The sequence below is a fragment of the Pseudomyrmex gracilis genome, unplaced genomic scaffold (genome assembly GCF_002006095.1).
Source record: "Pseudomyrmex gracilis isolate BER0280 unplaced genomic scaffold, ASM200609v1 scaffold_260, whole genome shotgun sequence".
Classification (NCBI taxonomy): Eukaryota; Metazoa; Arthropoda; class Insecta; order Hymenoptera; family Formicidae; genus Pseudomyrmex; species Pseudomyrmex gracilis.
The window spans coordinates 136,406-152,739 of record NW_018020844.1 but is presented as its reverse complement, the minus strand read 5'-3'; the positions used below and the strand labels follow the sequence as shown (position 1 = coordinate 152,739).

At 44.6% G+C, this 16,334-nt stretch overlaps 1 protein-coding gene across 7 annotated transcripts; it reads left to right on the top strand.

Annotated features, from left to right (window-relative positions):
* Positions 1-456: 456 nt before the first annotated feature.
* Positions 457-16,112, top strand: LOC109859373 (eye-specific diacylglycerol kinase). 7 transcript variants are annotated; one of them, XM_020437590.1, is made up of 12 exons: positions 457-829; positions 8,591-9,804; positions 11,070-11,223; positions 11,382-12,043; positions 12,180-12,574; positions 12,705-13,087; positions 13,295-13,610; positions 13,694-13,886; positions 14,021-14,344; positions 14,425-14,697; positions 14,825-14,988; positions 15,202-16,112. In XM_020437590.1, the coding sequence occupies exons 2-12, from the start codon at positions 8,765-8,767 to the stop codon at positions 15,249-15,251; spliced, it is 3,954 nt and encodes a 1,317-aa protein (XP_020293179.1). In that variant the 5' UTR covers positions 457-829; positions 8,591-8,764; the 3' UTR covers positions 15,252-16,112. The 7 variants fall into 7 exon arrangements, with proteins under 7 accessions (XP_020293179.1, XP_020293178.1, XP_020293175.1 ...); XM_020437589.1 differs by having other exon boundaries at positions 8,441-9,804; XM_020437586.1 differs by having other exon boundaries at positions 8,438-9,804.
* Positions 16,113-16,334: the final 222 nt, after the last annotated feature.

The following is a 16,334-nucleotide window of genomic DNA, read 5'->3' as shown; positions in this document are numbered from 1 at the left end:
CCGAAACGTTTGGCTATTTTAGTTGAGAAAAAAAAAAATAAAACAAAAATACAATGCAAAACTGCATATCATCGCTAAAACGGAAGAAAGCATACAAAGAGAAAAAATTTAATACGCTAAATATAGTCGGTATATTAAAAATTACATTAAAATTGATTTTGTGTAAACTTGAATATCAGTCGCACACATTTAACAAAATCATTAGACAACTATACGGGTATATATATTTGTCGGACGTATTTTATGCGCGCGAAATATTTTACACACACTTTTTGCCAGTTCTCTACGCACGTACGAATGTTATCGCGCGATTGACGTGATGTCCTTGGCACACGCGGAAACGTTAATGTACTTGCGGCAAGGTAATTATCAAGACAAGATATATATATAGCGCAAAACTTTCTCAAAGCGGTCATTCAGTTGTGTTGTAGTTCCGAAGCGGAGAGAGAATAAAAAAACCGGACCCTGTTGTGTTTGAAGTCGTCAATTAAATTCGAACATTTTTTTTTGAAAAACAGAGAAACCGGTTCTTTCTCGGCGTTCTCTCGCCGAGTGGGAAAAACGTTCGGATCGCGAGATTCGCCTTCGGTGTGTGGCAACGATCGCCTCGGAAATAAACAGCGCGACGCGCAAAAGTGCCAAATTATGGTGCCAGAAAAAAATCGTCATCTCAGAAATAGATCTTCGTTCGAGATTCGGTGGCAAAGCCAAGTGCAAGATCGTTACCGCGCGAGAGTAACGACGAGAAACGCACACGAAGAAGACGACGACAACGACGACGACAATCGTCACACGCGACGATTTAGAAACGTGCGGGCGGAGAACAATGGTACGGTGAAGTCACGCGAACCATGAGCGAACAAACGGTGAGATTAGCGATGGAGTCGATGCACCTATTCTATTCTTAGATTAATTGCTCTCTCCTCGCTAGAGACTCTCTGGGAACTCCCATCTTTGTCCAACGTCTTTCATATGGCACACGCGTGTATAAAACAATACGTACGTTTTTGTTCCGCGCGCGAGCGCGATCTCTCTCTCGATTTTAAATATATATACAAAAGTTTTTCTTTCTAATAAGTATCTCGGATCTGAGATCCAGTCACCCGCGCCGAGAAAATTCAATTCGCGCGACAATTCCTCGAACGAGTTTCTCTTCAAAGGTCGCTCGAGCCCATCGCTACAAAACGTTATACCGCTATTTCCCGTCGGTCTGTCCTCTTCCTACGTCTGTTCGCTCATTGTTCCTCTTTGTCCGTTTGCGTTACACTCGGTTGTGAGGAGCCTCTAGCCGCGTCTCGGCCGCGACTATTTATAATGGTAAGCTGTCGAGTTCTGGTACGCGTCTTCGGATATCGCGTGCGCGCGCTCTCTCTGTTCGTCCCGCGGTTTTGATGTCCTCGCGGTTTGAAAAGAATCGTGTGTGTGTGTTGGTTTTATCAAAAACGCGCACGGCGGAAAAATTACATCACATCGGCGGTGTTTTGTCTTCCCTTCCTCCCCCAAAAAAACGATTGTCGAAATTTCTTCGATGAAAAAAACGAAGAAAAAACGAAGCAACCTTCGATTTGGCGCTCTAGCGTGATTGCGCATGTGAGTGAGCTAATAATTAGCGAGAATCGTCTCGCTAAGTACCGCGCGAATTAGTGGTTGAGAGGCGAAGATTTTTCGCGTTGGAAATATTCTTTCGCGGGATTCCGCTCGAAAACCCGGTGCTCTGGAAGCAGCGGCGAGGTGTCGTACATTAGTGATGAGTCAACCCTGTGTGTTCGCAAGTGCGCATCTTCGCATAAATTAATTGACGCTGATGTAGTGGATGTGTCAAGTGTTGAAGCATGCAAATGCGCGTTGGTTGCACGTCCGCGCGCACACACGACGTGAGATCGGCGCGGTCCCCCAACGAATATTCGATCTGTCATATCGAATCCCCGTAATCGTTCCTAATTTGCGCACGCACGCGACATGCAAACGTTTGTAACTAACGGTCGCGCGTTTTTTTCACAAACTTTCACCGCTCGTTTATCGGTCGCGAAGCGATGGACGCAACCGCGACCGTCACGCGATCCGCGTCTGTAACCATGCCGATAGCGAAGACCGCCGGAAAAGGAAGAACGCCGGCGTGTTGATCGCACCGGCGTGACTAGAGAGCCGGTCTCAATGAGGTAAGCGATAAAAAAAAAAATTGATCGGACGCAAGGAAATTGCTCACTTGACACAAGAAAATCGCTTACACGTTTGCTTGCACGTTTGTTTGCAATGAAACTGTTTCGCAATCATGTTTCACACCGATCGGTGCGATTTGTAACACGCGCGATATTTTTTTTTCTTTTTTTTTTTTTTTTAAATAACGCGTATTGAATAAATACATGTGTGTTGCGTGTAAAATGTGTGTGCGCGCGCGCGTGTGTGTGTGCGTGTGTGCGTGAAAATATTGTAACTATTTTTTCCTGCAAGGGACACACTATACCCAGCCACGCGTGATTTAACACATTCGCGGACACAAGTAATACCTTTATGGCATTATAGAAAATAGAATTGCGAAGACTTTGCAAGTCTTCGGAAGCCGTAGTAAACACCGATGACACCCCCAAGCCGCTTCGTGTAAGTCAGTTAACGGAAGAAGATCGAGAGATGGGATTGTGAAAATCGCGCTTGAAACGTTTGTCTGTTGTTGTTCGCGTGGGCGCGCCAACAAAAAGTACATGGCAAACAATTCTCCGTCAAAAATTTCGCGTCTTCCCGGACTTTATCTCGGAGTAGCGGTTTTCTTTTTTGGCTTGTTGTTATTTGTTCTCCCCCTCACACGTGAGCTTGAAAATTTGCCGATAAAATAAATGGCGGAGGAGGACACGCACGAGGAAGGGTGAGAATTGAACTTCTTTTTTTTCTCGACGTAGCTCTTTGTATATTATTAAAAAAAAAAAAAAAGAAAAAAACGACCACTTTGGCGCTGCTCGTTCGACTCAAGCTGGCTCTCGCGCTAAAAGCGCTGGAAAATATCTTTGTTTCGAATTTAATGAGAAATAAAGATAAAATGACACTTTTAGCGCGAAGCCACTCGCGCGAACGTGTACGCAGATCTTTTGTAAGAAAACGACACGCTCGCTTCGATGATTAAACACTTTCGAAGTGAGCTCTACATTAGTGTCAGACATTTGCTACACAGCAGGTAAAGCAAAGGTAAACATTGTCAGACGAGAAATAACATATCCCATTACTTCGCAACGCACAATATAAATACAATAAATCCTTTATATTTGTACAACAAATCCTTTTATATTTGCTCTATGTGTTTGCTTCAAACAGTGGGAATAACCCCGTTTTTCCCACAGGAATCTCATGTCACTTTTGTTTTTCGCGTTGTTTTTCGCGAAATACGTTTCTCGAGCGAGTTCGGATCTGCTGGCGATTTACCAGACGGTAATATGTTCGAGCAAACGTGAAACCGATTGGCCGGTTTCCTCATCGCGCCGCGATACAGTGTCGTTCATTATAACTCGATTTAAGTATTTCTCACGGTGCGCGATACAACTACAGACCAAGTTAAAGACGAGTTCGCGCAAATAATTTGAAGTGTCGAAACGAGATAGGAAGTAGACACGCGTACGTATTCGACCGCAAAACGCGGAATTTTAATTCGCAATTACACGAAAAGAAACTAATTTGTGAACGAGACTGTAGTTCTCGCTGTCTCATTGTCATTGCCGTGCAAGGACAAACATGGTTGGAAAGAGACGAAGATAGTTACTTAAGTTGCCTCATAATTTGTCTTGATTGTTTCCAATACAGACACGTCTTGTACTGTTTATAAAATTTTTGTGTTGAAAATTGTGGTTTCAAATGAAATTAGTGCGGTGAAATATGTAACGTGATTAGCTCGTTTATTTAAGTTTATAGGCAGTAATTTTTTTAAAGTTTTTGGATACTATATATTTTACATTAGTATAATTGATGTGACAAAATGATAAAAAAATCGGAAAAAATATAAAATACATTAATATAAAATTAAAGATATATTAAAAATAATAAAAATATTATAACTTTTAAGCAATAAAATATTTCTATTGAGGCAATATTTAAGTAATTGTTAGGTAATTAAAAAATGTATTATTATTCTTTAAGTATTAAAATATTCAAACACTCCGTATCAATTTTCTATATATGTATGAAAAAAAAATTAACAAATGTATGTTACATCTTTTTTTCGAAAAACATCGCGTTGTCACATGTTTTTCTTTTTTCACTCCTCGTTAATGTTTTCCCGGAAATGTGTTAAATTATAGATTTATTAAGATTAGAAATTAACATTGCAAATACGTTTGGTGGGAATTTTTAGTTTACGCTACGTCGATTGTTTCTATTATCGATTCATATGGCAAACGCGATCTTGCGAATCGTATCAGTTCGCTTGAACATAAGTATATCGTCGTTTAAGACGCGCGTTTAATGTGTTCAAGGTTGTTTTTTTATCGATCGTTTCTGACAAAAACCTTGAGACCTCTTCGCGTTTAATAATCAGATGTTAATATGCAGGTTTTCTGAATCTTGAATTTATTTTGATCAGAAATTTACATAATACTAAAGCGATATATCGCTATAGTATTCCGAAAGGTAGCGGAAGGTGTGATATAATACCGTGGATGACTGTCAGTACACTCTCGTACCTCGGAAAGTGGCGAACAGGTGGTATTACACGGAGATGACATAATTCGCGGTTGTGAAACGTTATTCACCGGGTACGCGATAGATAATAAGTTCGCGTCGCAGGTTATTTGCGCGATTTTTTCCTTCAGTTACGAGGTAGCAGCGGTGCGAGAGAAACCGCGATCGACGACAATGGATATGAGTTGGCTATGGTCGATATGTTGCCTGAGAGTTGGATCGGCGAAACCGACGACGAAAAACGTGATTTTGATTCGATTCAAGTAAGTTTCTGAACGTCAAGTACGAATTTTCTCACGCGTTCTCTTCCGGATCGGACGTTGCGATGTTTACGTGTCAAATTTGGGATATTGAGAAATTTCGTGTTCGTCAAATCTCGAACGAGATTTCTAAAATTCTTCTCGCGTGCGATCAGGTGTGACTCGTCATTGAGATTTTGTATACAATAGAGCGATAAATAATTGAACGATAGAAAGTGATAACAATTAATTAAAACCGTAAAAGATGTCGCGCACGAAAGTGCAAACTTTCAAACGCGCACCGCACTTTAGAGGCCGAAGAGGGAAAGGTGCAATATGTTTCGTTTCTTGATCGCCTTGACATTTGCTTATCTCCATATTTGCACGTGTTGTAATTCACGCAAATGATCTACTTGCAAAAACGCACAAAAATTGTCAATGTTTTTAAAACAAAGTGCGAAAACACACGCAGTGTGTGTGTGTGTGTGTGACACATTGCGAAGTGCGACGACAATTGGAATTTTCGAGAAAGAGAGATCCTCAAGGCTAGTATCCTTTCTTTGCTGTGTGAATCGTGTGCAGTATACCACCGTCTGGTGTGTGCATTGTAGGTTGTTCGTGTTGGCTCCGAGACTAGGACATCGGGTGCATTTCGCGGAGGGCACGAACTTAAGATGCCGCGAAGACCCTTTACCGTCCGAATTGGGAAAAAGGTTAGCAGTTAACCTTTTTAATTAACGGGCTTGAAGAAGGAGACTGTTTTTTTTTTTTTTTTTTTTTGAGAAGCGATTTTTTTGTTGTTGTAGACACCTGTAAATTTTTCGATTTGTTTTTTTGTTTTTTTGGTTTTGTTTTTTTTTCGAGCGATCCCGCGCTGAAGGAATATTTCCGCGGATTTTTTCTAGCGACATTCAAGTACTCGCCGCTTCGTTATTTTTGCGCCTTGCGTTTTACGTTGCGTTTTTTTTTTTTTTTCCAGAATATTTGTTGTGGGAAGCTAAATAAGATCTTACATCATATCCGCGCGCGGTGTCTCCGCGCCTCTTCTCTCGAGAGTTTGTTTGTCGCGCGCAAAAAATCACCAGTCTTGAAACAACACAATTATTTTTAAATAAAAAAAAATTAAACACGTTGAATAATTCAGAGATTCTAGATGGAGATTCACCGCTCGATGTCACACACATCTCATCAGCATACATTTACGACATTGCAACACACGCGCGCGCGCTCAGACGTAACGAAACGGAAATCTATACATAGACGCGGCCCTTCTGGTTGAAAATATCACGGCACACATACATTATCCAGTAACGATGAGACCGATCGAATTCCTAATAGGGTTTAATCGATACAACTCCGGTTCCTGGTTATCCAAACCGCCTCTTTAACTTCGCTCCACGTGGCTTGCGGGCCGAGAAATGTCGCGCCTTCGTGCGAATCAATCTCCGTCGTCGTCGCCGTCGTTTTCGAGCGAACGCGCCTATGTAATTTAACGCACAGTAATTTAATATCAGTATTTTTGTTTCGCATGTTACCTCCGCATAAATAATAGGAGGGAAATCGGTTTGCGAGTCAGATTTCGCATCGGTGCAAATTTCGTGAAATAAACAACAATCGCGCGCGTATATCTCTCTGTGTGCAATATTCATACAAACTACATGCATAATTTATATCGCCGACTCTGCACATACTCATATTCCTCTCTCGTTACATTGCGTATTTCCACAAAGTCCGGATTATATTCGGCCAGATTTTCCTGGTTACCACGTATACGGTACACGTACGTGATATTGCGCGCATGATCGCGATATCTTGCCCGGCGGCGAGAAAACTGATTCGTCGGAGGGCGCATGAGCAGGATGAGGATGGCGAAAGCGGGAGGACGAAGGACGGAAGCAACCCTCTCCGACCTCCGCGCGCTCTCAACCCTCTTTTTGACATCGGTCATCGACGACGAACCCCCGGCCGCTAGTCCGACTGGCAATCTCGCCACGCCGTGTCGCTCTCTCGCGCGTTCAGCCGAAGAGCGCACAATATGTGCCGTGAGATGTGAAAGATTGTCTTTGTCAAAAATGGGACGATTCCGTGAAATCGATTGATTCAATCTCTCTGTGAAAGAGAACTGCTGATACAAATCAATCGGTCCCTTTGCGTTTTGTGCGCAGAGAAAGAGAGAGAAAGATGCCGTCTCTAAGCTCTGATGATGTTCCTCTTGAAAGAATGTCGCAAGAGAAATAGGAAAGATCCGAGAGATAAGGAGAGGGTGAAGTGATGCGCGAGCTTATTTCGACTTTATTTTGTCATTGATCGAAGACATTATGGATCGACCGACGTGGCGAAGGTCGCTCGGCTTATTGTGCTCCAATGAATGTTCGCTTTACGAGAGGCCCGGTCCTTAGTGGAACATGTACAAAGAAAACTTCAATCCGGGGTGATCTCAATTCGCGATTCAGTGAGATCTTTTCAACTCACACCGTTTACTTGTGTCCATTGTCACGCGCGCGCGCGTGCACACACACACACACACACACAGAGAGATAATCGTTTGCATCGGTAGTGAGAAAGCTTTTGTTGTCAGAAATTGCGACGTTTTTCAGTCAGTCGTCGAGAATCTTCAACAACGTTCGACAACGATAACGTGTCGCGAACTTTATCTCGCGTTCGAAACGTCTGTTTTTTTTTTTTTTTTGTTTAATAGACACACATGTGTGAGGATGACATGAGGATCGGAGTGTTGGCGTGGCTTCGGCTATTGCCCGGTGATTGCAACGGGAAATGATTGCGATTACCACTCGTTATCGGCCGACATCGGCGACGTTATCAGGCGTCACTGTGAAAATAAATTCCGGCGCTGGAAACCTCGATCGATGATGCCAGTAGTCACTCAGGAAGAGAGAGCTATGCCGTGAGGGCGGTAGCGACAAGAGAGACGGACCGGTCGAGAGAAAGAAAGAGAGCGAGAGTTTGAGAGTGACTGTGTGTGAGTGCAAATCATCATTTGAGAGTTAGGCTTTTGTGAGTTGAAGAAAAGAGAGACGCGACAAGTTTGCCCGGCTCGTAACAGTGTGTCAAGTTTGACGTCGCGCAAATTGTTGCTCGCCGCCCGAATGAATTCGTTTCACGAAACTCATCACGCGATGAGATTGCCCATCTCGATACGCCGCGCTACTACAAAGCGTGCTACTAACAATTGTCTAGATAAAAACAAAAAAAAAAACAAAAAACGAATCGCGTAATGATAAACGACGGAGGAGTGTCTGTGAGTCCCAAGCTTTAATTCGCGTTCCGATGTAATTTTTAAGATAATCTCGAAGTATACGCACGGAAAGAGAGGAACTAAACTAAAGGCGCGCGGCAACGTTGACACGCGCGGCAACACAAATCAAAATCGACATTACACACATTTATCGGTAACGATCCACGTATTTGATCAGAAAAAAACCCTGAAGTTGACGTTTTTTTTTCGAATAAAAACACCTTCTTGTGCTCTGCTCTGTTCGAGACACGGAAGAGATTGTCAAGAAGTTTGATGATTTCAGAAGGTTATTGAAGACTCGAGGAGATTGTGATAATCAGCCGCGCGATCACGCATCGAAATTACTTAGAATGGGCTGCAAATCGGCCGCAGCTAAGTCCAATCTGGAAGAAGAGACGACCGCGTTGTCGTCATCGTTGCTGTTTTTTTATTTGAGGTTCAAAGAGACGATTCGAGACAAGCGGGGCGGCGCCAAGTCCTCCGTTCCCGACGACGAAGAGGACGGAGATAGCGACACAGCCGTGCGAAGCTGTCGACGAGTTTTGTTCGAGAAATTACCGAAGAAGGGAACGCTCGGCAGCAGCGTCGCCAGGTAGCTATCCAGGCAAGAATGCAGAAGCTGCGCTCGACGTTCAAGAGGTCGCGCACTCCCACGGGCGCAGAAATGAAGACCCAATCGAGCCTCGAGGTGCCGAAGCAGATCAGATCGGCTTCCTTCGACGAAATACAGTTGCAGACCGAGCGCCAGGATGACGGGAGAGACGTTCGCACCACGTCGTCGTCGTCGTGTTCATCCTCGACGACGTACGATCGCAGAAGATCGGCCACCCTGAAGGTGCCGCAGCTCTACAGCGGTCAGCGTTCCAAGAGCTTCGACGCGTATTCGGCGAGTCCGGGCCAGTCGTCCGAGAGATCGGAAACGCCGATCATCCAGGTCTCCGGATGCTACCACTGTGCCTGCGTCGAGGAATACAAAAACCTCGTCAGACAAACCGAGGACGCGCCCAGAACGGAGGCGAGCGAATCTCGCGGAGACAGCAGCGCGGAGCTCTCGGAAAACGAGTCGGATCACGAGTACGAGCCTTCCAAGAGGGAAGGCAGTCCGGAGATTAAGGTTACTCTGCCCGACGACGACGACGACGACGACAATATACAGAACGAACCGATGCGATGCGTCTCACCCGTCGTCGAGATCGAGTCGATGAGTTCCGAGATCAAGCTCGAGTTCCCGGGAAGGCAACAGCGCAGACGATCGCTGTCCAGACAGGAAGCGCTCACCACGTTTCCTCTCACGGAGATATCCGCGGTTCTGGCCGCGAACAGGACGACGACCGAGACGAGAACGATGACCGTCGAGACGACGATGGACGACGACGACGACGACGACGAGAACGAGAACGTCGACGCGGACAAATCCAAGTTCGTTGTGCGTGACATTTTTCTGACGGTACCGGAGCTGAAGAGGGATCGCGCCGCCTCGGTGGACTCGTGCTTTAATAATAACAAGAACGGCGGCATCGCCGACGCGGACTTGCTCGCGGTGCCGCAGCAGAATATCAGATCTAAGAGCGTCGATATCGTTCTGCCGACAGACGTTAGGACGAGGTACACGGCGCTCGTACCCGGCAAGGAATCGCGACTTCCGATAGGGTGGGTACGTCTGACTGATGGAATGAGAAAACCGCGCGAATTCTTCCGCTTTAAGTCGGTGTTCGATTTTATGTGTTTCATTAACACAATTTATATGTAAATATATATATATATATATATTAATTCAAACACATCAGATTTGTTAATTTTCTCTTACTTAGAAAATCCCCTTGAGCTTGATTTGCATTAATGTTTCTTTTTCCCTCTACCTCGCCGCCCCCTCACCCTTTTTGTGATGTGACGCAAAACACACTTAAAACCTCCCGTTGTATTTCGTGCAATTAATTGTATTAAAATGTGTGATCTTTAGTTTAAACAAAACAGTTTGTTTTTAAATCTTGTCTATCTTCACACGACACATTTTGACATTTTTTCTCTTTCTCTCTTCCTCTCTCTCGGATGGACGATTCGAGTTAATTTACGTATGTTCGAAAAATGCGCAAATAAACGTTTCTCTGGTTATTTATCTCGTAGTTTTGTGTCGTATAAATAATTGTGTATAGATGGCAAGAAAACGATGAAACAAAATGTATAAAAAAAAAAAACCAAGTCGCAAGTAGAAATATCTTCTGCGCAGAATGACTTGTGTTCTTCTTTCTATATCGTTTTTACGTAAAAAGGTCAGTTAATGCCATAGCACCTCGCGACGCGAGTCATTACTCATTTTCATAAAAACAAACTGGGACGTACTTTCAATTTATTTTTTCCTTCATTTTTATAAGATTTTTTTTTTTCAAAGAAACAAAGGTTCACACGCGTATCTCTTCCACGAAATCTCTGGGAGACATTGATCGTGGATACAAATATGTGGATTGGTGTGCCACACGCACCTCTCGTGAGCTCTCGCGAGAGATTGTTACATGTTCTCTATTTATAATTCAACGCGCGTGTTTTGCGCAAGAATATTTTATTCTAAAAAGAGACTTTTCTCTTTCTAAAGAGAAACATGGATGGTTATTCATCTCTTTTGCGCTTGAAAACCCAACTTGAAACAATATTCCGAGCAAACCGTATTGAATCGTCAGAAGCCGAGAAATTAGGCGAATTTTCTTCTTCTTTTTTTGAAATTTAATACGCTACGGCGCCTCTTCTTTGTGCCCGATCCTCGCAAATGGAACACACACACACACGCACACACGTGAACGTAAAAAAGTTTAATTACACTCCAAGGAACGTTATTATGTGTTTTTCCTCTCTTTTGCATAATTAATTAGTCACGTCATTAATTAATTCTAACGTTAATGATTATTAATTAATTCTTTTAGAGGAAGAGAAGAAGGTGGAGACGGTAAAGAAGGAGGTCCTAGTCAACGCGAGCCTAGGTCGACGCCAGACTGGAGCTCGGATGCGATCAATGGGGAACATCTTTGGGTGCCGACCGCCACGTCCGGTGACTTCTGCTACGTCAACGACTGTTCCGTAAGTTTGACGAAACAAAGAAAACAACAACGAAACGTATCTCACATTTTTTCTTCGTCAGTCAAATCGAACTACTTTGTATCGGAAATTTTTGTTTTTTTTTGTACGAATATACGAACGCGAAACGTAAATCATACATAATGTCTGTTTCTTTTCAGAAACACGGACCCCGGTTGAAATGTCCGGCGTGTCGTGTGGTGGCCCACGCGTGTTGCGTTGGTAGCTTAGAGTTCGCCTGCAAGCCGAGCTTTCGCGACGTGGGCGTGCGTCAATATCGCGAGCAAACGACAATCCACCATCACTGGGTTCACCGACGATCTCAGAAAGGCAAGTGCGCCAACTGCGGCAAATCGTTTCAATCGAAGCTCAGCTTCAGTTCTAGAGAAATCGTGGCTGTGAGCTGCAGCTGGTGCAAAACCGCTTACCACAACAAGGAAACGTGCTTCAACGTTCCGAAAATCGGCGAGAACTGCGAGCTTGGGGTGCAAGCGTCTATCATAGTGCCGCCGTCGTGGATCGTTAAGCTACCCCGAAAAGGTAACTTCAAGAGCAGCTTGAGAAGATCGCCGAGAAGAAAGAAATCCGGCGGATCCAATCGTCGGAAAGGCAAAGAGACGGAAAAGGATGAGAAGGACAAGGACAAGGAGAAGGAGGATCTGTGGGTGATCAAGCCTATACCGACGGCCACGGTGAGGCCGGTCTTGGTGTTCATCAATCCGAAGTCCGGCGGCAATCAGGGTGCGAAGTTGTTGCAGAAGTTTCAGTGGCTGTTGAATCCGAGACAAGTTTTCGATCTGACGCAAGGTGGTCCAAAAATGGGGTGAGTCAGTTTTTCTGTTCTAGAAACTTCGCTTGCGCTCAAAACTACAGCACCAATGATGAAACATTACGCGTGTGAGAAAATGTCAAAGAGGAAGAAGTAAGAAAATGGTTTTTGTTTTTTTTTTGCGTTTCAGATTGGAGCTTTTCAAAAAAGTACCGAACTTGCGCGTTTTGGCCTGCGGCGGGGACGGAACGGTCGGATGGGTTCTGTCGATTCTCGATCAGATCGGTGCTTATCCGGCACCGGCGGTCGGGGTGCTTCCCCTCGGCACGGGAAACGATCTGGCGAGAGCGCTCGGTTGGGGAGGCGGTTACAAGGACGAACCAATCGGGAAGATCTTGACCAGCATAGGCGAGAGCGAGACCACTCTGCTGGACAGATGGCAACTGAAGGTCGAGAGAAACCCCGACGCCAAGAACGACGACGACGGCGGCAAGGGTAAGGAAAACCTGCCGCTCAATGTCGTCAACAATTACTTCTCCCTCGGCGTGGACGCTCACATCGCTCTCGAGTTTCACGAAGCCCGAGGTGAGAAGATTTTCGACCCTTAATTCATTCAAATCGCAATCGATTGTGTGTATCAAACGACGTCATAAACACACGCACACGCACACGCACACGAAATCTCGTTTGATAAAATCGCCGCAATCGTTTATAGAGGCTCACCCGGAGAAATTTAACTCCAGAATGCGGAACAAGTTGTTCTACGGGCAGATGGGCTGCAAGGACTTGTTGCTCACCAAGTGGAAGGATCTCTCGGACTTCGTGACGCTTGAATGCGACGGCCAGGACATGACGCCGAAACTGAAGGAGCACCGAGTGCACGCCATTCTGTTTCTTAACATAGCCTCGTACGGGGGCGGGACTCATCCGTGGAACTCGGGAAGCGGCACAAAGGAGCCTTCCATGAACGACGGCCTGATCGAGGTGGTCGGTCTGACCACGTACCAGCTGCCTCTTTTGCAAGCTCGCGGACACGGGACCTGCATAGTTCAGTGCAGCACGGCCAAGTTGGTTACAACCAAAACTATACCGATGCAGGTGAACACTAGCGCGCGTTTTTTTATCAGTTAAACGAACTGTGAAAACTGTGTTCCAGTTTTTCTATTTTGATTTAACGCATTTTTTTGTTTTCTCATTTACAATTATTCGTCCTTGTATTTCTCTCTCGCGTAGAAGTTTTTTTTTCACTTCTGTGTGCAACTCAAATTATTTGTTTGTTTGTTTTTTTTTTTTTTATTGTTGCAGGTCGACGGTGAGGCTTGCCGCCTGTTGCCGTCTATTATAACAATGAGCATGTTGAACAAGGCTACGATGCTGGCGAAGAGAAGAAACGCGGGAAAACCTCAGCAGAACACGGCGAAATTGGAGAGACTGAAGTTGCCGGTGATGAAGATAAGGATGTCGGACTACGAGACGAATCATCACGACAAGGAAAAATTGAAGGAGGGAGCGGAGCTGTGGGTGGCCGACCCGTTGGATCTCGACGCGACAACCGATCTGGAAAGTCTGAGGAAGATCTTGGCCAAGGATCGCAACATGGATTCTTGCTGTTTTCTCGACTGTGAGTGCTGATTAATTCCGATTGAGAAATTTTCCACGCGCTCGAACCAAGATCTGATCTCGGTTGTTTTGCGTAATAATTAGCGTGCACCGCGGAAAGATTCTTCAGAATCGATCGGGGCCAGGAACAGTTGCATTACGTGACGGACGTTGCTGTGGATGCTGTTTACGTTCTCGACGAGGACGCGGTTCCGCAATCCAAGACCCAACCGGCTCAGCCGAGCCAAGTTGCCGCGAGTCAAGAAAACGCAGAAACCACGCAGACTCAAGCGCGGAGGTACATTTTTTATTATTTAATTTAAAAAAAAACAAACAAATTATTAAATACTTAAAAACGAAGAAAATCAATTTGAAAAAAAATTCAATTACTTGCATTTTTTCTCTGAAAATGTGATATGATATGATACATAGTGACGAATATCCGAAGGAGACGCTAGTCGAGACGAAAGAGAAAGAGCCATCGCCGCGGAACGAATCGTCTCAGAACGAAGAAGAAGGAAAGGACGAACGGAAAAAGGAAAAGCGCAAGGAACTCACTGAGCAGCAAAGTGTCGTGATCAAACCGGCGAATGTACCCATCGTGAACTCGCTGGACGTGCCGCCGGTCTCTAACAAGAAGAAGGACGTCAGACCGATTTCACGTGTCAGTCGCGAAATTCAGAAACAAGATTTGAGCGACGCGATCGGTCAAACGACCGATCAGTCGCAGACCGGTCGATCTCCCGCTTTTATCAGGTAAAAAAAAATATCGCTCGCGCGAATTTCGAGCCTAAAAGTATAAAGGATGTGTTCTTTTTATTTATCTGCTTGTGCAGCCCACGCGACAGGCTCTTTAGCTTGAGCTCGGGAATTCACGGATTCCACGCCGGGCTACTTGAGAGAAGTTGCGACGATATACTGAGGGCGGCGAAAGTCGGCGATCTTCCGGTGTTGAAGCAGCTACACCAAAAGGGATACTCGCTCTTGTCGATCGACGAGACCGGTCAAACGGCTCTTCACTTGGCATCGAGATACGGCCACAAGGACATAGTCAGATACCTCATTGGCTGCGCTCCGCCCACGATTCTGAACATGATCGACAACGACAAGTGAGCGTTTGCGCACCTCTTACACGTGATCGAAAATATTTCGTAGTTGCCGCGCGAAGAGAAGAATTGAGACGACAAATTCCGGCTGGATGCGTTTTGAACAAAAAGACAACTGTTTTGATTTCAGAGGACAGACCGCTCTGCACAAAGCGGCCCAGAACAAACGTCGTTCTATTTGTTGCATGCTCGTGGCCGGTGGCGCATCGCTGACGATCAAAGATCGGCAAGGCAACACGCCGCATCAGCTCGCGCTGATCGCGGAGGATCACGATCTAGCGGCGTATCTGCAAAGTAAGTAATCGCAACGAGCTTTCTCTCGAATTTTTTCGTGTTTAACAAATTTTTTCCGCGGTGTTTGATTGTTTTTTGCTAAGAAACTAGTTTGTCGAAGAAGTGGAAGATATGTTGATTTTTTCTTTAAAAACAAAAAGAAACGTTTTAAACGCAAGAATTTAGACTTAGTGGTGACGCACGATATGTAACACACGCGTTGCGCATTGTCAGGTCAAGAACACTTTCAATTGGCAACGGAAGAGATGGAGGGCGATCTCTGACCTCCACCGTTAATTGTCACGGCCTGAACCGCAGCGTCTCTCTCGGTGTGTGACAGCTGGGGGTTTCATCTGTTTCCGACAATGTGATGACGTCCCCCCCCCCGACCGCGGTAGGTTTTTCGCCGATGTTGAATAACGCGCGCGCGCCTACAACCGATCAAATTCTCCCGTTCAACGTCTACATGTCGACGATTTTACGTGTTTGCCAAAACTGCTCTGTCGTAATAATCTTTCTTGTCGATACTTCGAAATTACTCTTTAAGACGTAATTGTATTATTGCATACACGTATATCTGTCACACACACACACAAATACATACACAAATACACACACACGTTTACATCTAAACTACCGTAGATGGTTGTTTTTCGATCGATAACCTTTGTTTTCCTCACTCGTGAACTCTCGAGATTAAAATAAAACTCTCTAACCTGCGTTCTACTGTAACATACCCTGCTCGGGATACAAAAAAAAAAAAAAACTCTCGGCCCAAAGAAAAATCTCCTCAATTACTTTTTAAGATGAGAGCAAAAAAAAAAAAATAAATAAATAAATAAAACCTTGTCTTTCTCCTATGCGACATCTAATGTCTCCGATCAATGGTCCAATCTGAGACAGTCAATTTTGCATACGTACATCCACACGATACATTCACACGATACTCGTTAGAGCGAATGATTAATACTAACGTCAAAACAAAAAGAAGCAGCGGTCACGTTTGTGCAATTGAAGAAGAAAAAGTGAAGAAGAGACTTGCGCGCGCGTACACAAGTCGGTACACTGTAATTGTCGAATCTGTGCCAATCGACGTGTGTAACTTTCGAAAAATCATTATGCCAAAAAAAAAAAAAAAAAAAAAACGAAACGAAACGAAAGATTAACTGTCTCACGTTGGAGTTCAAGCGCTGAACGACGATGTTCATTATATAGTCTTCATTTCGGATAATGGGTGCTACAAGCGAATCGATAATCCAATTAGTTTTAATTGAGGGAAAGTAGAGGAAAAGAGTGATCTTATATAGAGAGAGAGGAAAAAAAAATGAGAAAATAAACGAAGGAATATTCTATGTATAAACGATACC

Bases quoted from the DNA above. Each gene is read 5' to 3' on its own strand.
- LOC109859373 (XM_020437590.1), top strand. From the start codon at position 8,765: ATGCAGAAGCTGCGCTCGACGTTCAAGAGGTCGCGCACTCCCACGGGC. The intron at 13,088-13,294 runs GTGAACACTAGC...TTATTGTTGCAG, and splicing joins CCAAAACTATACCGATGCAG to GTCGACGGTGAGGCTTGCCG. The intron at 13,611-13,693 runs GTGAGTGCTGAT...CGTAATAATTAG, and splicing joins TTCTTGCTGTTTTCTCGACT to CGTGCACCGCGGAAAGATTC.